The 22,640-nt window shown below is 35.1% G+C and overlaps 1 protein-coding gene across 14 annotated transcripts in view; it reads left to right on the top strand.

Annotated features, from left to right (window-relative positions):
• The window catches only part of CHD9 (chromodomain helicase DNA binding protein 9), a 253,907-nt gene that overhangs the window by 104,561 nt on the left and 126,706 nt on the right, over positions 1-22,640 (top strand). For 2 of the 14 annotated variants that reach the window (XM_057534855.1, XM_057534854.1), the window contains exon 1: positions 22,237-22,561. The exons of the other annotated variants lie outside the window; for them this stretch is intronic. In XM_057534855.1, the coding sequence (XP_057390838.1) occupies positions 22,532-22,561 (30 nt within the window). In that variant the 5' untranslated portion in view covers positions 22,237-22,531. Of the gene's footprint in view, positions 1-22,236; positions 22,562-22,640 lie in introns of those variants that run through there. 14 annotated transcript variants of the gene reach the window in all.

Raw genomic sequence — 22,640 nt, 5'->3', positions numbered from 1 at the left:
AAATACCATGATATAACTAAATTAACATAGCATGTTATAATGATAGTGTACATGCTTATTCATGTATAGTAGAAAATTTATTTTTTACTACTTTTAATTAGAGACACCAGTCCTCAACAACTTTTTCAGGATTATTACTATCAACCAGAGGAATTAAATACTGCTTGAGATGTTAATATCATGCTGAGACATCAAGCTTCTTTTATATATAGAAAAAAATTTTAAAGAAGCGTTTTATCTTGCTAACATTAAACCCAATATAACATTCAGAAGTACATCTGGGGACTTCTCCTGTGGTCCAGGGGTAAAGAATCCGCCTTTCAGGGCAGGGGTCACGGTTCAATCCCTGGTCAGGGAACTAAGATCCCACATGCTGCGGGGCAGCTAAGCCCGCACGCCACAACTACTGAGCCCACGCACCTCAGCTAAAGAGCCTGTGTGCCGCAAACTACAGAGCCCATGCACTCTGGAGCCCGTGTGCCACAACTAGAGAGAAAACCCACATATCATAACTAGAGAGAGAAAACCCACATACCATAACTAGAGAGAGAAAACCCACATACCATAACTAGAGAGAGAAAACCCACATACCATAACTAGAGAGAGAAAACCCACATACCATAACTAGAGAGAGAAAACCCACATACCATAACTAGAGAGAGAAAACCCACATACCATAACTAGAGAGAGAAAACCCACATACCATAACTAGAGAGAGAAAACCCACATACCATAACTAGAGAGAGAAAACCCACATACCATAACTAGAGAGAGAAAACCCACATACCATAACTAGAGAGAGAAAACCCACATACCATAACTAGAGAGAGAAAACCCACATACCATAACTAGAGAGAGAAAACCCACATACCATAACTAGAGAGAGAAAACCCACATACCATAACTAGAGAGAGAAAACCCACATACCATAACTAGAGAGAGAAAACCCACATACCATAACTAGAGAGAGAAAACCCACATACCATAACTAGAGAGAGAAAACCCACATACCATAACTAGAGAGAGAAAACCCACATACCATAACTAGAGAGAGAAAACCCACATACCATAACTAGAGAGAGAAAACCCACATACCATAACTAGAGAGAGAAAACCCACATACCATAACTAGAGAGAGAAAACCCACATACCATAACTAGAGAGAGAAAACCCACATACCATAACTAGAGAGAGAAAACCCACATACCATAACTAGAGAGAGAAAACCCACATACCATAACTAGAGAGAGAAAACCCACATACCATAACTAGAGAGAGAAAACCCACATACCATAACTAGAGAGAGAAAACCCACATACCATAACTAGAGAGAAGCCCGCACGCTGCAATGAAAGATCCCACATGCCGCAGTCAAGACCCAACGCAGCCAAAAAAAAAAAAAAAAAAAAAAAAAAAGGACATCTGGGCTACTGTATAAAAAAAACTTAGTTTACATAATAAATGATAATAAATGAGTAAAAATGTATATATATTCTTTTAGTTTTAATCTTTTTTAGTATTAATATTGGTCTGCTCATTCCTAAAACTAAGTTTCATGTAATCATTCCAGTTTTTACTTAAGTATATCATATGAATTCCTGCATGGCAATAATTACAGTTCTAAAGAATTTTTACATGACAAGTAAAATTTATTTATCTCCACTTTCAGCCAAAAATTAAAATTCTATAATAAGAAACTTGAGAAATTGTGGCTCTCATACTCATTACAGATGCCCATGTTTCAATAACCATATCATTCATAAATACACAATGATGTTCATCTTGAGATGTCTCGATATGAGAGGAAAAATAAAAGAGTATTTTTGAAGGTTGAAAAGATGAGAAAAATAGAAATGAGTATTTTAAATGTTAATATATAATCAACTCTCAGGAATGTGATATATAGTTTACTAAATATATCACATTCTGAGCTTCTGATTACTGAATCTGAAGCTTCAGTAAGCTTCTGATTACTATTTTGACAAACTTAGAAAATATATAATGATAATATTTATACAGAAGAAATTAATCTCCATGTTTTGTGTAGTCTGCCTAATTTTACCATATGCTTGAGTAAGTTACAACTTTTAATTTGAGGTAAAGTTTATGTAGAAAGGCCCTGTGGGTGAAAGTTTCTTTTAATAGGGGAATTGCTTGATATTTAAGTGATTAAGTAAAAGAATGTATTAGGAAAATGAAAATGGTTATTTAAATGACCATAGCAATATTTTACAAGAGTCACGATGTAAATTCAGTGAAACTCTGTAATCCTCAAGAAAGCAATGAGAATAAAGTTATATTGCTTCTATAGAGTTCATTATTTAAAAAAAAAATAAGCTCTGTTGATGTAATTACATTTTGTACAGTCCACACATTTAAGGTATACAAGTCAATAAATTTTAGTAAATTCACAGAACTGTGGAACTATACAAGAGTTCACATTTTTCTGTACTTGCCAATACTTGTTATTATCTGTCTTTGGTTATAGTCATCCTAGTGGATGTGTAGTGGTACCTCATTGTGGTTGTGATTTGCATTTCCCTGATGGCTAAAGATGCTGAACATCTTTCATGGGCTTATTGGCCTTTCTTATGCAGAAATGCTTATTCAGGCCTTTTGCCAATTTTTAAATTGGATTATTATTTTTTTTAAATAAATTTATTTATTTATTTTTGGCTGTGTTGGGTTTTCATTGCTGCACGCGGGCTTTCTGTAGTTGCGGCAAGCGGGGGCTACTCTTCATTGCAGTGCACGGGCTTCTCACTGTGGTGGCTTCTCTTGTTGCAGAGCACGGGCTTTAGGCACGTGGGCTTCAGTAGCTGCAGCACGTGGGCTCAGTAGTTGTGGCTTGTGGGCTGTAGAGCGCAGGCTCAGTAGGTGTGGCGCACGGGCTTAGTTGCTCTCTGGCATGTGAGATCTTCCCGGTCTAGGGGTCGAACTCGTGTCCCCTGCATTGGCAGGCGGATTCTTAACCACTGCGCCACCATGGAAGTCCCTAAATTGGATTATGTAGTCATTTTATTATTGAGTTGTAGGAATTCTTTATCTATTATAAATCCCTTATAGATACCACTTACAAATCTTTTCTTAGGATTTTAAAAAATCAATCATGTCATGTATATGTATTCTGCATATAAATATAGTTTTGTTTCTTGCTTTTCAATCTGTGCTTTTTATTTCTTTTTCTTTCCTAATTGCCTGGTTAGAATCTCTAGCGTAATGTTGAATAGAAATGGCAAGAGCAAACATCCTTCTCTTGTTCCTGATCTTAGGGAAAGCATTCCGTCTTTTACTATTAAGTATGATATTGGCTGTGGATTTTTTGTAGATGCCCATTATCAGGTTCCCTTCTATTCCCAGTTTGTTGAGTGATTTTTATCATGAAGAGATGCTGATCTTTGTCAAATGCTTTTTCTGTGTCACTTAATATGATCGTGTGGTTTTAATTCTTTATTGAAATTGTTACATTAATTGATTTTCAGGTATTAAAATAACCTTGCATTGATAGGATAAATGATGTTTATATTTTTATATATCATTTCGTTGATATATGTGTTTATATTGGTAAGGGATATTGGTCTGTAGTTTAATTCATTATTTATACCAGTGTTTGTTTTTTTGTTTGTTTTTTGGCTTTAATAGGTCATTATGGATGATTGCATTAAACTGAACAATTAGTAAAATATTTTTACAGCTTTTGTTAGAGTATAGTGCATTTGTAGTCACTGCAGTTTATTCCATGTCTTAAAGGATGATGTATAGAAGAGGTATAAGTAAAGATAAATTAATTTTTCTTTAAACACTTAGGATCAATAAAATAGATTAAAAATTAATGTTGATGGTTTATTGTGTTGTGGTATAGACTCAGTTAAGTACTTTTATTTTTGTATTTGTATTACAGGGATATACTTTAATATTAAATTTTTTATTCCCTCACGCTCTTATTTAAAATACTCTTGCCTATTCTCAAAATGCCATATTGAACTGTGGTTTATATTCCCTCATCCCCACATGCACATGCGCACACACATACACACACACACACACACAGATGCAATTAGAATAGAACCAACAAACTTCTGGTACACATTGATCCCCAACCTTTTTTTTAAAATAAATTTATTTATTTATTTATTTATTTTTGGCTGTGTTGGGTCTTTGTTGCTGTGTTCATGCTTTCTCTAGTTGCGGCAGGCAGGGTCTACTCTTCATTGTGGTGTGTGGGCTTTTCATTGCGGTGGGTTCTCGTTGCAGAGCATGGGCTCTAAGCACATGGGCTTCAGTAGTTGTGGCACGTGGGTTCAGTAGTTGCGGCTCGCAGGCAGTAGAGCACAGGCTCAGTAGTTGTGGCGCACGGGCTTAGTTGCTCTGCGTCATGTGAGATCTTCCCGGACCAGGGACAGAACTATGTCTCCTGCATTGGCAGGTGGATTCTTAACCACTGCACCACCAGGGAAGTCCCCCCAAACTCTTTCTTAAGGCTTCCTTCCAATACGGAAAGATAAATTGCTGATTAAATCCCTCTCTTGCTGCCAAAAATTATAGCAGTTTATAATATGGCTTTCTATCTGGAGGTGGGGTGGTCTGGTGGAGATAGGTGGTGACAAACCTGATTTCTCAACTCTTAAAAACATTTTGTACTTTCTTTTTTAAACATCTTTATTGGAGTATAATTGCTTTACAATGGTGTGTTAGTTTCTGCTTTATAACAAAGTGAATCAGCTATACATATACATATATCCCCATATCTCCTCCCTGTCCCACCCCTCTAGGTGGTCACAGAGCACCAAGCTGATCTCCCTGTGCTATGCGGCTGCTTCCCACTAGCTATCTATTTTACATTTGGTAGTGTATGTATGTCCATGTCGCTCTCTCACTTCGTCCCAGCTTACCCTTCCCCCTCCAACATTTTGTAGTTTAAAAATGATGACTTTTAAAAGAGACAAAAGAGTTGTTATCTATACTAAGAATCAAAGGCGTTTCTTAATTTTGCCCTATCAATTCTATGCAAGGTCATTTACTACTAGTTCTCTATGGACTTCTCAGAGTGAGCTTTTAATAAATGACACTTTATCATAATGCTCCAAGAAAGGTAAAATACAAGGCAGCTTCTCAGAATTTTATAGGAATATGAATGGTTTAATATCCACAATTTCTTAGAATATAGCTTGTGAAATGCTGGTCTTTGTAAATCTTTACTTCAGTTGTTATGCTTTTACTCATGCTTAGCTCACTCCCTTGAATATCTTCTCATTATCTTTTCATTATAAAAATTAACTTATTCTTAGGCAACACAGATTAAGTCTCCTTTTCCTCTGTGGTCCATATTGATTTAGCTGTTCCCTCAAACAACTGATTATTTACTGTTTTCTTTTTGTCATACGTGAAATGTGGTATAGATATAGCTATGTAATCTCTGCAATAAAAGCAGAGATAAATCTCTGCAATAAAAATATCAACTTTTTTTGTAGACAGCATTTCTTTTTTCTTTTTTTTTTGAATTTCAATTTTTTTATACAGCAGGTTCTTATTAGTTATCTCTTTTATACATATTAGTGTATATACATCAATCCCAATCTCCCAATTCATCCCACCATCATCACCTCCTCATATTTCTTATTTGTTCTCCAGAGAGTCTGTTGTTGAACATATTACCTGTATGTAATATGTTCTTCGCAAATATTTCTAAATTTGTTAGCACCAGCTAATGGACTAGCATAAATTATAGAAATTAAGATAATATAATCTAACTTTAGTTTGTAGTGACATAATTAAAACTAATAAAAGAAGAGGAATTGTTAAATAGATAAGTCAGGGTAAAATTAATCCTGTTACGTTTATGTTCACTGGGTAAGTACATTTTAAAATTGATTTTATTAAGGCATAATTTTCATACGATAAAATATACCCATTTTGAGTGTAATTTGATGATTTTTGACAGTGTATACCCTATATAATCATTACCACAATCAAAGTATAGGACATTTCCATAAGCCCCCAGATTTTCCTTTTTTCCTGTGTAGGCAGTTATTCTCTCATCCCTGGTCCCCAGGCAATCAGTGATCTACTTTCTGTCACTATAGATTAGTTTTGCTTGTTTTAGATTACCTATAAATGGAATCATATGGTATGTACTCTTTTGTGTCAGGCTTTTTTCATTCTACATGATATTTTTGGGATTTATCCATGTTATATCATGTATCAGTAGTTTCGTTTTTTAGATATAATTTAAGTACAGTAAAAAATCACTCTTTTTAGTGCACAGTTCTGACAAGTATATATAGGTACCACCACTAATCAAGATACAGAATGATTCCCTATCCCTTCAAAATTCCCTCATCTTCTTTTGTAGCAGCCCCTCCCCCAGCCACCAGCTGCTGGCAACCACTGATTTTTGCCCTTATATTTTTGTTGTGTTTTTTGAGAATGTGATATAAATGAAATCATACAGTAGGTAGCCTTTTGAGTCTGGCTTTATTTACTCAGCACAATGCATATGTGATTCATTTATGTTGTTGGGTGAGTCAGTAGTTTGCTCCTTTTTATGGCTGACTAGCATTCTACTTTATGAGTACACCACAATTGTCCATTTTACCTATTGATAGACATTTGGGTTGTTTCTTGTTTTGGGCTATTTTTAATAATGCTTCAGTGAACATTTAAGTTCAGTCTTTTTGTGTACATATGTTTTCATTTCCTTGGATACATACAAAGGTAATGAGGTTGCTGGGTCATATGTTGAATGTATGTTTAACTTAATAAAAAATTGCCAAACTGTTTTCAAAAGTGGGGTTGCACCATTTTACATTCCCACCAGCAGTGTATGAGAGTTCGAGGTGCTCCCTCTTCTTCAGTCTTTGGTATTGTCAGTCTTTTTAATTTTAGCCACTTGATTGGCTGTATACTATATCTCATTATAGTTTTAATTCGTATTTTCCTAATGGATAATGATACTGTGCATCTTTTCATGGGCTTATTGTCCAAAAATGCATATCTTCTTTTCTGAAGAGTCTGTTGATGTCTTTTGCACAGCCAGATATGGAAGAGATCAATGTCTCTAATGTTGCTAAGACCTGGTAAAGAGGTGTGTGTGTGTGTGTGTGTGTGTGTGTGTGTGTGTGTGTGCATGTGTGTTTGTGTTGTAAGACCCAGTCATTTTTAGAAAGAAGTCTAACTAGGCAATTTTGTGGGATTAAGGAGGTCCAGCCACATATAACACAGACTCCTGAAAGCAGATAAGTGAGAAAACAGCATCTAGAAATCTAGGAATAGGCAATGTTTAGAGATTTAGGTAATTATCATAGCATAAGGCTTCAAGGACAGCTACTGGGATTAAGGAAAAGGGATATCAAGACATTAACCTGGATTTAGAATCTAGTGGTATTAACTTCTTAATATGGGAATTGAGACCTAAAGAACATTAATCTTTTTTTAAATTCAGGTTTATTGAGATATAACTTATATCTAGTAAAATTCACCTTTTTTTAAAAATAAATTTATTTATTTATTTATTTATCTTTGGGTGTGTTGGGTCTTTGTTTCTGTGCGAGGGCTTTCTCTAGTTGCGGCGAGTGGGGGCCACTCTTCATCGCGGTGCGCAGGCCTCTCACTATCGCGGCCTCTCTTGTTGCGGAGCACAGGCTCCAGACGCGCAGGCTCAGTAGTTGTGGCTCACGGGCCTAGTTGCTCTGCGGCATGTGGGATCTTCCCAGGCCAGGGCTCGAACCCGTGTCCCCTGCATTGGCAGGCAGATTCTCAACCACTGCGCTACCAGGGAAGCCCATAATTCACCTTTTTTAGTGTACATTTCTGTGAGTTTTGACAAACATGTACATTGTATAACCACACCGCAATCAAGATAAAGAACTTTGCCATCACCCCAAAACATCCTCTGATGCTTCTTTGTACTCAGCCTTTCCCTCAACCCCAGATCCTGGTAAACAGTGATTAATTTTCTTTCCTTACAGTTTTGCATTTTTGAGAATGTTGTATAAATGGAATCATATATCATGTTGCCTTATTCGTCTGGCTTCTTCCACTCAGCATAATGTATTTTTTGTTGCATGTATCAGTGGTGTGTTCCTTCATGTTACTGAGTAGTAGTCCATCATATGAATGAACCAAAGATTGTATATGTATTTATCAGATAAAGGACATTTGGATTGTTTCCAGGTTTTGGCATTTATGAATAAAAGCCTTTGTAAACATTTGTGTACCTGGTGTTTATGTTACCATATGTTTTCATTTCTCTTGGGTAAAGGTATCAGAGTGGGATTGCCAGGGGTCATATATTAAATGTATGTTTAACTTTGTAAAAAACTACCACCTGTTTTCCAAAATGGCAGTACCATTTTGCATTTCCACCAGTAGTGTATGAGTTTCAGTTTCTCAATATCCTCTCTTCCTCTTCCTACTTAGTATTGTTCATGTTTTTTTTTTAACCATTCAAATAGATGTGTAGTGGTATCTCATGTGGTTTGAATTTGCATTTCCCTTATGTCTAATAATGTGAGTGTCTTTTCTTGTGTTTATTTGCCATCCATTTATCATCTTTGGCAGTGTCTGCCAAAAATTTTGCCCATTTTTAAAATTGGAATATTTGTTTTCATATTATGGAGTTCTGAGACTTCTTTATATAAGGAACATTAATCTTTATCATAATAATTAATACTAATATTTACTGAGTGCTTATTATGTGTCAAATACTGCTCTAAGATCCTTTAGATACTATGATTATCCTCGTTGCATAGATGATGCAACTGTACCAAACACTGGATAGGTTTTAGAGGTACAAATCAAATATGACCTTGACTTATAAATAACTAAAATATGCTATGGCAAATATAGCAGTAAAATTACATATTGTAAAAAGGAAGTGATGTCTACACCGAGTTTGTTTTTTAATTAATTAATTAGTTATTTATTTTTATTTTTGGCTACGTTGGGTCTTCGTTGCTGCGCGCAGGCTTTCTCTGGTTGCGGTGAGCGGGGGCTACTCTTCTTTGCAGTCCATGGGCTTCTCATTGCAGTGGCTTCTCTTGTTGCAGAGCATGGGTTCTCGACACGCAGGCTGCAGTAGTTGCAGCACGCGGGCTCTAGAGCACAGGCTCAGTAGTTGTAGCACACGGGCTTAGTTGCTCCGCAGCATGTGGGATCTTCTTGGACCAGGGATTGAACCCGTGTCCCCTGCATTGGCAGGCGAATTCTTAACCAGTGTGCCACCAGGGAAGTCCCTACACTGAGTTTTGAATAGACATTTGCTAGGCTACCTTTTAGAGAAAGGACACTCTAGACAACTAGAACAGTAAATTCAAAGTTATTGGTATAACTTGTTTTTTTTAAAAAACTGAAATTGTTTGTGTTGCTAGAATATAAAGTAAAACATATTTTAAAATTGGAGATATAACTGGAAAGAGAGAAGATGATCATGTTATTCAGAAGCGTAACAACCTAAAATGAGTATAGACTTAAACATTCTATTTCTGTTTAAAATCTTCACATTTTGATTGTGGGTTTTAAAAAACTTCCTTTTCCTCTAGCTCCTACCTTCCCCTAATAACATTGGTTGAATTAACTCTCAGATGTCTTTCATCATTTTGTAGATTTCTCCTCTTATTGAGGGAACATATAATATTATATTTCCCTTTTATTTTTTTATTATTTATCTGGATGAAAAGCATGAAATATCATGCTAACACAATGAAGAAAAATAATTTGTTTTTAGTGTCAAGACATCATTGCATTAGAACAGATGGTTTTTTCCTTAAAATCTGGTTGTAATGAATTGTTTACTTAGATTAATGATAATAAAGTTAAATAATAGTCTTCAGTTTGATGGTTATGTAACTTCTTTAATGTGAGTTTTGTTGACATATAACATACATACAGAAAAGTACACAAATTATAAGTAAATAGTTTGATAAATTTTCAGAGAGTAAACATCATCTATTTCACCAATCCAGATCAAGAAATAGAACATTATCACAATCCTAGAAATCTCCTTGGGCCTCCTACTAGTCCCTGCTTGCTCTCACCCTAAGGGTAATCACCATTTTGACTTGTACCCTCATAGATTAGTTTTGCCTGTTATTGAACTTTATATGTATTTATGTTGAGTATGTACCCAGGAGTGAAATTGTTCAATTGTAGGGTATGTGAATGTAGTGCCAAATTAACCATATATTTAGTAGCTTAAAACAGCATCCATTTATTATCTCATAGTTTCCTTGGGTCAAGTGTCTAGGCACAGCTTAGCTGGATTCTCTGCTTGGGGTCTCACAAGACTGCATCCAGTGAGTCCAGTGGGGCTGTGATCTCATCGGAGACACACAGCCCTCATCTAGGCTCATGGGATCGTCAGCAGAATTCATTTCCTTGTAGCTGTAGAACTCATAGCAGCTTGTTTCTTCAAGGCCAGAAGGAGACTGTCTCTGAGCTCAAGAAAGGCCTAAGCTTTCTTCTTTTTTTTTAAAATTAAACTTTTTTATTTTGAGATAATTGCAGATTTGTATGCAATTGTAAAAAATAGTACAGCTAGGTCTAGTGTATTCTTTACCCAGTTTCTTGTTATATGGATGTTTTCCTGTATACAGATTTTTTTTTTTAAGATTTTGCATAGGAATATTTAAGGAAGCAGTTTTCTCAGTCCAGATTTCCTATGGATAGGCCTTCAGTAGAATGGAATCATTGCAGTCTTAGTTTTGTACATCTTACAAAAACTTGAAAATCTTTGCAGTTGGCTAACATTTGAAGATAGTTATCAGATCAAGATCTCTCATTTTCTCATTAAACTTTTTGTTTTCATTGGAGAGTATTACTCAAGAGATAGCCAAACGGCAAAGCTAACACAGTCCCAAGACTGCCCTCACTTCTGACACCAACTACAAATTCTGGAGGTTCCCAGAACCACCCTTAGTTTCAATAATAGGCTAGCAGAACTCACTGAAAACAATTATACTTGTGGTTACAGTTTATTACAGAGGAGGTTACAAGTTAAAATTTATTTATTACAGTTTATTACAGAGGAGGTTACAGGTTAAAATTAGCCAAAGAAGGGATGCATAGGGCAGTCTCAGAGGGTTTCAACACAAAGCTCTCTCCTTGGAATCAGGTCCCAGCATTGATGCGTGACAGTATGCACAGGGTTTGTTAATCAGGGATGTCACTTGAGCTTCAGTGTCAGAGTTTTTATTGGCTCTCCATTAAATAGATGTAACTGATTGATTAATTGATTGCCCAATGTGGTTGATCCCATCCTCCAGGTTGACTAATACCAGGTGACTCAAAGCCCTCCAACCCTAAATAAGAGTCTGGGTTGAACTCTCCTATGAAATGACATGGAAGTATTCATTAACCTCTTAGAACAGTGTTTTTCAAAGTTTTTGTCTGGGACCCAGCATAGATGTGTTTTTAAATGTTAATGAATGTATATATGTAGGGGCGTGTATGTATTAAGATGTAACCATTGCTTCTCAAAACACTAGTCTACTTCATTTATAAAGAATGTTAATGGCTATCCACTGAACTGATGGCTTGTAATGAGATTTTAGTTCATAGTTAAAAAACACTGACCTAGAAAATCAGACCATTGAGAATAGTGATGGCTCATTACTAGAAGGAACCAGCTTAAAACTGTAGGACCTGAACAGATAAGGTCTGAAGAGGAATTGAGGTGCACTTCCATGGAGTAGTCTCCAGATGTATAGACTGGGAAGTATAGTGTAGTTGGTGCAAATGTCATCCAATAGAGAAACAACTTCTTAAGATATAAAAACCAGTATGTTGGTCTTTGTGCTTTGTTGCTGATCTCTCAAGGCTGCTTAGAATAATTTGATTCATCTTTCATCACATCTTTACATTGCTAGTTCTTTCTTTTCATTCAGATTTCAGTGTAAGTGGCCTCCTCAGTTAGACTTTCCTTGAGTCCATTTTAAAATAGTCACCCTATCACTTTTAATCACGTCATCCTATTTTCATTCTTTGCATAGCCATTACCCTTACCTGATGGATTTTTTTTTCCTTTTTGTTTATCTCCTTCTCTAAAATGTTAGCTCCATTAAAGCAGGGACTTTGTCTTGTTTACTGTTTTATTCCCAGTACTTATAACAATCTGTCTGGCAGGTAGTATGTACTCAAATAATATGTCTTGAATGAGTGATCTAGTTTGTATTCCTCTTAAACCCAAAACAGAATACATTTCTCTTGGTGAGACTAGAGTATACTGTAATTATCACCTCCCTTGTTCCTTATACCACATTTCTGTTTGTGCAATGTAAGATTGCATTTGTTTTTTGGCAAGCTCATTACACCATACACTCATTTAGTTTACAGTGAGCTAAAATTCCCTGGTATTTTTCACATGAGCTGCTGTTAAGGCATGTGCATTTTTTTTTTAAAGTAGGTAGGAGTGTGTGTGTGTGTGTGTGTGTGTGTGTGTGTGCCTGCACACAAGAATACCCATTTATAGATTCAGCCTCATAAGATTTTTTTTTTAATCAACATTTTTGTGTATGATCTAAGAGGGACGCTAAGTAAGAACTAATGGTAGGGTTGCTGAAGAGATTTTAAGCTCAAGTGAAAGGCTAGTAGGAACCCAGAAGATTGACCAGATGGCACCAGTTCACAAACTTAAGCTGAAAATATTCATTTGGAGCGGTTTAGCACAAGCTGAGGAAGTAGATTCTGTTGTACAAATTTTGGAAGAGCTCAGTTGACATGCGTAGGTTTGCCTCTTCCTATTCTTAAAAAAAATGTAGCATGACTTCCCCCAGGTTCAGACCCACCATTGGAGTTACACCCTTCTTAACTCACTGTGGACTTCCCAGCACTATTGTTACAGGTCAGTGCCCCTCTCATATTCTTCTTAAATCTGTCTCTTGCATTCTACTTTTTGAAATCTGTAAGGCTGCACCCAATATTTTTAGATACACTACATTTGTTGTTGTTAGAATCATTTCTTATTGAATTGTTGGAATTGTATTTTTGAGTCCTGACTTGTTGAACTATATTTCCTGAGTTTATTGATCTGTCTATGCTTTTGTAAGTTTCAGGCCATATGATGATACTTTTTTTTCTTTAACTTCAAAAGGCCTACATTTATGACACATGACTACTATGCCTAGACCTGTTACGGACACCAAAAGGTCATGTTTAGTTTTTTCATGTAATTCCCATCATTTCTACTTCCACAAATAACTTTTTTTCTTATGGTCAGAGTTACATCCAGAGATGCAGTGTCTCTCATTACTTCCTTTGCATTCTGCAAGATGAAATTTTAATATGATGAAATTAAGTATATTTTGTGATTTCTAAAATACTTTTGACTTTTTATATATAGCTACTTTTCAGTATTTGATTTTCTTTTGCCTAAAACTGTAAATCAAGTTCAAATACCTTATTTTAAATTTTTTCCTTATTGCAAATGTATTTATATTAGCCTTCCCTTAACATCATTTTTATTTATGTTAGTAATTACTTGAGTGTTCAAATAGTTTTTTATATATAATCTCAGAATTCTGAAAATTAAAATTGATTTTTCATAATGCGTTGTATACAAAAAAACCAGTGTATTTCAACAGGACCAACTCTCAATCTCCCCTTTAAAAGACTTGAAAGAGGTTTTTTTCCTTTGTATTTGTTTTATTAATACTTTTGGAAACATTGCCAAAAGAATTTAGAATATGATGGTTAGTGTTGTCCACCGAATTATGCAGCTGTTTGGTTAATTTGCTTACACTGTTGCCCTTCTACTTTATCAGGTCTTCTTAAGGCTTTAAGAATGTATTTCACCTGTTGGTTTTGTCAGACTGTCACTGCCACACTCCAGTCTCTCTCTTAATCTGGAGAAAATGGATAATAGCAACTCTTTCATCTGCAGTTAGGAATAATTAATATTTGATTAATTTTAATAATTTGATTAATAGGAATATTGGGAAGTCAAATTTAAAAATACACCAGAAATTGTGAAAACTTTTGGGAAGGAAAATGGTTTTTGAATTAACATATTCAAGAAGTCTTTAAAAAAATTTTTTTCCCCTAAGAAGCATTTTAGAAAAGGTGCTATGGGAAGTTCATATTATTTACCAAAGTGATATTTATATATAATATTTTAATTTTTTATTGGTAGTGTGATAATTTTGAATTGTTATATGGAAAATGTTTTAAATTTTCTACTTGTGATAAAACTCTCTCTAGCTTTTCTTTCTCTCTTATATATTCAAGCAGTCTACTGACTTCTTTTTTATAGCCAATAAACATACTCAAGTTTCTAATTCCACGGTAGCCTGCCATTTTCCCTTCATTTATTTAGGAAAAGTGTTTAACACTCACTGTATCTACTTCCTTTCTTCCCATTTACTTCTTAATCTACTATAATATGGCTTCCGCCTCAACCACTCCGTTAAACTATTCTTACCATGAACCTGGAATATCTTACAGTGCCAGAAAGTAAGGAAGTGTTCAAAATATGATGGTGGTAAACAAGGTTCAGGAACCAACTTGAAGGAGCTCTATGTGGTGAAAGCTGGGACAATTTGAATAACAAATAAATAATCATAGTATCAAATTATAACCCATAGAATAAAATAAATATCTATGAGTCTATACCAGTATCAATAATTGAATGAATAAATGAATGACTGAATGAATAAATAAATAAGGAAAAGAGGCAACTTTTGTTTATAGTAGAATTCCAGTAGAAAATGTGGAAGGAATGATGGAAATAAAAAATTTCCATTAAGTGAATAACCAAATAATAATTGTTATAGGCAGGAACCATCAATGTATGCTAAAATTACTAGGCAAATATATATGAGAACAAGGTATTTGCATAGTCTGATAAGATACTTGCTAATTATAAAAGGAGAAATTTATAGCAGAGAGTAATGGCAGACATTACTTTAACCAAGGGATCAAAGATAACAGTACCGGCTTCCCTGGTGGCGCAGTGGTTAAGAATCCGCCTGCCAATGCAGGGGACACGGGTTTGAGCCCTGGTCCGGGAAGATCCCACATGCCACAGAGTAAATAAGCCCGTGCGCCACAACTACTGCACCTGTGCTCTAGAGCCTGTGAGCCACAACTACTGAAGCCTGCGGGCCTAGAATCAGTGCTCTGCAACAAGAGAAGCCACCACAGTGAGAAGCCTGCACACCGGAACAAAGAGCAGCCCCCGCTTGACGCAACGAGAGAAAGTCCGTGCACAGCAACGAAGACCCAACACAGCCAAAAATAAAAAATAAAATAAAATAAAATATTTAAAAGATAACAGTACCAGTTATAAGACATACTGACATCATTGTATCCCCTGATATGATGATGCACTGAGGTGGGCACAATATCACATTACAGCAATAACAATAGTACCTAGCACTTCTGAGTATTTGTATGCCAGACACCATACTAAGCACTTTACAAGCATTATCTGTTAGGTCTCACAACAGCCCTAGAAGGTAGACACTATTATTATCTCCATTTTACAGATGATGGAACTGGGACCCAGGGCTGGCTGAGTCCAAAGCCCTTTCCTTTAATCACAGCATTACACTGAGAACAGCTTTTAGTATCATTAGTAATTTATGGACTGATGAATTCAGTATATTTAATGTTGTCAGTAAGTAAGGAACTTCGTGAGATTTTGTGGTTTAATGTTTTTAAAATACACTTTTGTTTGGAAACAAAAAATGAAGTTTTGAAAATACAGCATTGAGAAAGCAACACAAACTAATATAAAATAGAAGGTTAAATATTACTTGTTTTTATATCATATATGGCCTTTTTGTAAGTAAAAAAGTTTCCATGAAATATTTGGGTATTTTTGTTGAAACCAGTTAGCAGCCCTAAATCTAAAAATCTGATCCTGTTACCTCTCTATATGTAATCGCTTATTGATTCCCCAATTCACTTCAGCATAAAGTCCAGATATTTTAGCATAACTTATAACACTTTTGATAATCTGACCCATTACCTTTCTGTCTTTATTGCTTATCATTCTTCCACATGAATCTAGTTTTCTTGTCATGCCAAACTACCTGTTATTCCCAGAATATAACGGTTTAAATTTCTTTATTATATAATATTTCAAGTGTACACAGAAGTAGAGTAGCCATCACCCAGCTACGACAGCCATCAGTTTATAGGCAATTGTTTTTCATCTATACGACCCTCTGACTATCATACAGGGATTATTAGTCCCTTCAGGGACTATTTTGAAACACACCTTAATCATATCACTTTATCTGTAAATATTTCAGGTATCACTTTATCTGTAAATATTTCAATTTGTATATCTAAAAGACAAAGGTTTTAGCTTTAAAACACAATTGCAGGGCTTCCCTGGTGGCGCAGTGGTTGAGAGTCTGCCTGCTAATGCAGGGGACACGGGTTCGAGCCCTGGTCTGGGAGGATCCCACATGCCACGGAGCAGCTGGGCCCGTGAGCCACAATTGCTGAGCCTGCGCGTCTGGAGCCTGTGCCCCGCGACGGGAGGGGCCGCGATAGAGAAAGGCCCGCGCACCGCGATGAAGAGCGGTCCCCGCACCGCGATGAAGAGTGGCCCCCGCTTGCCGCAACTGGAGAAAGCCCTCGCACGAACCGAGGACCCAACACAGCCATAAATAAATAAATAAATAAATAAATAAATAAATAAATAAATAAAATCAAGTAAAACTTTAAAAAAAAAAAAACACAATTGCAAAATTAGTTTCACACTTAAAAAATAACTAGAATTCCTTCATAATCAAATACCCAATCAAAGTTAAATTTCCCTAGTATTAATAAATGTAGTCTTACAGACTTGTTCAGGTCTATGTCAAAACAAGGGCCATGTATTGCATTCAGTTGATATGAATTTTAAGTGTCTGTCTTTTCTTTTTTCTGTTTTTTTTAATTTTGGCATTACATTTAGTCTTAAGCCTCTTTTGATCTATGATTACCCTTCTTTGTTTTGTTTTTTATTGTTTCTTTGCTGAAGAAGCAGTCATTTTTCTTTAGAGTTTCCCGCATTCTGGATTTTGCTGATTACATTCCCATGGTATCCTCTAACATATTCTTCTCTTTCTGTATTTCCTGTAAGTCACATAATAAATGTTTATTTTTAAAAAAAACACTTTTATGAATACCTACTGTTTGCCTGAACTGCTATGTGGATGATTAAAATAGAGGGAATACTTTTAATAGTATTACCTTATCAGTGTAAAATTCAAGATGTCGAAAAAAAAGAATATCATTAGCTAAAAGTGGAAACCTGGTTACTAGTACAAGTCACAAAATGAAAATAAGCCTTTTAATTTGTGAACATGTGAGTTCACAGATGTGAAGAAAGTGAAATAAAATAATTGCTTCAGATATATCAAAAACTCTGAAAACAAATCTAAGGGTAAAATTCAGAAGACTTTGACAGATAATAATTTGGATCAATTTTTCCTCCTTTTCTTCTCTTTAAAAGCAAGTCTTTATTGGTACTTTGTGGAAAAAAACGTTATATGCAATAAATGCAAAAGAAGTTACCACTAACGTTTGACATGTATTACTAAAATTAACTACAAATTTATTGTTTTTAGAGGTTGGTTTAATTTGAATATTTTTAAAATATCTCTATTGGAGTATAATTGCTTTACAATGGTATGTTAGTTTCTGCTGTATAACAAAGTGAATCAGCTATACGTATACATATGTCCCCATATCTCCTCCCTCTTGCCTCTCCCTCCCACCCTCCCTATCCCACCCCTCTAGGTGGTCACAAAGCACCGAGCTGATCTCCCTGTGCTATGTGGCTGCTTCCCACTAGCTATCTAATTTGAATATTTAAGTACATAATTATATGATTCTTCCTAAAATAAAGATGTTAAAAACTAGCATACTGGCTTACTATAAACAATTCAACAGAACTAAAATGCTTTCTAAGTTAGCTTTATGATATCAAATTACTCTCAGATATTTACTTTCCTTTTGATGGCAGAGCTTTTTATTCTTTCCTCTTGGCTTCCATGACACCACTCTTTCCTGATGCTCATCTTACCATTTTTGTAGTTTCTTTTTGTTTTTCCTTCTTTCCTTCTTTAACTCCCTTCCTCTGCTAGCTCTTTAAAACTTGGTGTTTTGGGTTCTCTTCTAATGGTTCTCTTCTCTTATTCTGCGTTGTTTCTCTAGGCAGTAAAACTCATTCTTGCTCAAGGCTTGCTATCTCTATTCTGTTTTGTATTCTCTTCCATTGCAAGTTCCATTCACCTAGTCCCCCAGGTCTGAAGCCTGAGAGTCATCTCTCCTGAGAAAAGTTGGAAGATTTTTAGCTATAATACAGTTTTGTATATGTTGTTGAAAATTCTTTGTTCTGTGTTTTATTATTACTAAGGAATTATATCTGTTTTATTATTTGAGACTTTCTGTTCCTTCATATTGTTTTAAAAATGTGTGAAGTAGAACTTTAAATTTTTTATAATTTTCCCTAATAGTAGAACCTGTGCTCTATAGTAGATGTATGGTAGCCATGTGATCATTCTCCCCTTCTTTTTGAAAATTTATGATTTCCACTCAGGTCTACACACTGGTGATTCAAATTCTTAAATTATTTGTATGCAACTAAAATATTTGAAATGGATGAATTCCCCAGTGTGGGTGGGTAGGTATGTGGGAAAATTATTCTACCAAGAGGAGGAAAAACTGAGTCCCCACTCTGGTTTTAACACCTCTAATTTCTTACTCAAATCTCTTTGCTTCTTTCTCTCATAAAGGAAAAGAGGAGTAACCATGGTATTAAAACTATCTATAATTTTTAAGAGGTAGCATTCATAAAGGTTAGGTACCACTCTTTTTCATTCTGTTATATTTCATTTCTTTAGTGCTAGTCTGAACCCACTAAATTTATATCATGACTTGTTATTAGATCATGACCTATGGTTTGAAAAACACTCATACCATAAATCCTTGAGTTTCTCTAGTATTGAAATATGACATCCAGGGTCTTTCATATATTCTTCTAGTTGCTATCAAAATAATTGATACATCACCTATGATATCATCTTTATGTTTTGCTATGACTTGTTTTTCTTATAAATATTTGGATATGTTATTAATATATGTGCCTTCTCTTCTTTTACTTATTTTTTTTTTCTCATTTAGCATACAGGTCCTTGGGGAGCAAGGCCTTTTTTGCCTTTATGTATTTATTTTTTTAAAGATTTTTTTGATGTGGACCATTTTTAAAGTCTGTATTGAATTTGTTACAATATTGCTTCTGTTTTGTTTTGGTTTTTTTGGCCATGAGGCATGTGGGATCTTAGCTCCTCGACTAGGGATTGAACCTGCACTCCCTGCATTGGAAGGCGAAGTCTTAACGGCTGGGCTGCTGGGGAAGTCCCTGCCTTTATTTTAAAAGTTGAGTTTTGAAATTGTGACAAACCTACAGAGAAATCACAAATGAAATACAAAGAAATTCTTTTACTTTGTAAAGAATTGGAGAGTAGATTGCAAACCAGATGTTCCATCACCCCCAATGACTTGATATATTTCCTACAGATAAGGATATTTTCCTACATCACTATAATGTAACCATAACAAGTGGGAAATTAATACAGCAGGAGCTGTTGGGACTGAGAGGAAGAAAACAAAATAAAACACAATTAAGTAGATTGGACAGAATTTGTTGACTGCTTATGTAGGTGAAAAAGAGAAAAATTGTAACATTGAGAAAAGTTACTATTAACTACCTTTTTGTATGTTTGTGTCTATGTGTAAATTGGGAAATCACCTATGTTAAAAATGATTAGTTAGTTAACACCTCCGTGTTGATGTTCTATGGGAATATAGATTTAAAATATTATATCCTAATAGTAGAAGAAATATTTGATCACAGAAATGTTTGGTCACAAATAGTTGATTGTCTACTGTTAAGATTTATTGTTAAATAATTGGGATTTTTGAATCAAGTAATGGAATCTACTGAAAAGCTTTAAGGAGAAGTGAGATATTTTGGAAATCATCCTAGTTTCTGTGGATAGTGTCAGTGAGTTAAGGATATTCAAAGAAAACAGCAAGAGAATCTACATCTTATATTCCAGCCCTGACCTCTCCGAGGATCCAGTCCAAAATTTCCAGTTACTCAAACTTTTCATTTCAAACTCAGTGTGGAAAGAATTAAACTTATCATGCACACATACACACCCTTTCTCAACATTTCTTTTATCTCCTCCTGTACCAGTACTTACTTGGTCTAGAAAGCAAGTATTGACTCTTCCTGCTCTTCAGCCAAAACCCACCCATATCTAGTTGATTTCTACCTCTTGGAAAGGGCACTGAAAAAAACTAAATTTTCTTCTTGCTTCCTTACTAGTATCTCTGAGATTTTGAGAAAGTCATTTACTTTCTTTTGTGTTCAAATTAATCTCTGTAAGTTATGGTATTTGAACCAAATACAATATAATATAGTGGTTAAGAGCACGGTTTCCATTATGAGGCTCTCTGCCTCTTAATCCCTACCCCATATTTCTGTAGCCTGTGATCTTGGGCAAGTTATTTCTCTATGCCTTAGTATCCTTAGCTATAAAATGAGGGTAACAGTAGTACATATCTCACAGGGTTGTTTTTAAGATTAATTGAGATAATATACAGTTGAGCCTTGAACAATACAGGATTAGCGATTCATTGAAAGATCCAAGTATAATTTATAGTCAGTTTTCCATATATGTGATTCTTCCATGTTTATAGTTCTTGATTCCTCCATATCTGTGGTTCCACATCCTTGGATGAAACCAACTGTGAATTATGTAGCACTGTAGTATTTATTATTGAAAGAAATCTGCGTGTAAGTGGACCCACGCAGTTTAAATCCATGTTGTTCATTTACATGTCATAATAGGAATAGTGCCTAGAACATAGTAGGGACTAAGTAAGTGTTAGCTATTATTATTATTATGATTTTAAAAAATTGTGCTCTTGGGTCTGTTCTATTATTTTGCAATTCTGCTGTAAGAATATCTCTCCCATTTGTTCCTCCTCTCCATTATCACTATTACCCTATTATTCAGGATTAAATTAATTATTACATGTAAAGTGCTTAGAATAGTGCCTGTCACCTAATAAGCACTTGGTAAGTGTTAGCCCTTATTATTGGTTATTATGATTTTTACATACATGACCTCCAGGTCAGTAAGATCCTTTTCTTGCATTAGTGGTCCTATGCCTTTAATTTCCTCTCCTATTCTTTAGATTGGTCTTTCTAGGACACTGTTTATATAATGTTGCTCCATTTCGAGACCTTTGATGCCTGAAAGGAAAAAACTAAAAACAGGTTCTTTAATACAGATATCAGATGACTTGCCAAGACCAATTTTAAAAAAATGGAATTAATGAAAGATGTAAATGTGAATTTTGAGGCAGTGAAAATTTTGTTTTAGGTATTTAAAATCATTGCTTACTAAAATAGTCTCAATATTTTATAGATGAAAAGTATAGGTATATAACGATCAAATTCAGGAGGACTTGCTACTTATTTATTTTTAGCAAGGGACTAAAACTAAAATTTTATCTTAAAAACTCAACAGTTGAGTTGAAATAGAATGTGAGGAGTAAAGGTCAGGAATGTTTAGGAGTTTTTTATGTTAGGAAAATAAATTAATGTATTTATTCAGGTTTAAGTAAGGAAATAATTTAACTATGGCTAGTTATTTTTTTATAGACAGCTCTTATGTGTTCATTTCAAAATCTTAAGCTTCTTTTTGGAATTTAAATGAAAATAGCTTCATTTCTCTATTTTAAAAATGACATTGTTGCTTTTTGTTAGAAGAATAATAAGAAACCTTATCTAATTTCTTAAAGAGAAGTCACTTGTTATGGGTTCATTTGCATGACCTCCTCTTTAACCCTTTGCTCATCTTCAGATGTGTTTATGTTTTAAATAGAGTATCACGGAGAAAAGTATTTTTCTCCGGTAAAAATTGCATTGGACTTTGTTTTTTAACATTGATAGCTACATAAAGCCGTTTCACTACAGTTTTCCTTTTCAGATGATTTTTTTAAATCAGGTTTTTACGTATATTTTTAAAAACTTTACTACAGGAAATGGTAGAGTGAGAGTTAATGTGTTACATGGAGGGAAGAACAGTCCATTGGGGGTTAAATTGCAGAGTCTAATGGAATAATAACTGGTAGCACCATCTGCTGGCCTACTTCCTCAGAAGGAGTCAGTATTTTTAACGACATCTCTAATATTCATGCTGATGCATTTTGATGCTTTGTGCATTCATTTCTTTCTGTGCTTTGTTGGAATCTGGCTATCTGCTTACAGCTATTGAGGAAACTCAGCTTTTTAGGACGGGTTTACAGTCTTTTTCATATCGAAATAGAATGAACAGTGGATATAAACTTGCCAAGGCAGAAATGTGTTGATACATCACAATGTGTATTTGTGGAGGGTTGTGCATCTCTTGGTTGCAGCTTGCTAAATAGGCCATTTAGGAATCTTCTTTCAATGCTTTTTTCTTGAGCACTGCCTGGGGTGGTGAAAAAGCAGAGGGCAAGCCTTTGTCTGACGCCAAAAATGTCTTCAGTGAAGAGGCCAAGAGGAAGGGTAAGTGAAAGCCTGAATGAGTGGGAGGAGGAGGGGTTCTTTGGGCTAAAAGGCTAATGGGATTGAATAACCTTCCTTA

This window comes from Balaenoptera acutorostrata, chromosome 19, assembly GCF_949987535.1.
Source record: "Balaenoptera acutorostrata chromosome 19, mBalAcu1.1, whole genome shotgun sequence".
In the NCBI taxonomy this organism is placed as follows: Eukaryota; Metazoa; Chordata; class Mammalia; order Artiodactyla; family Balaenopteridae; genus Balaenoptera; species Balaenoptera acutorostrata.
The sequence above is the reverse complement of the archived record's forward strand: the minus strand, read 5'-3'. Positions and strand labels throughout refer to the sequence as shown.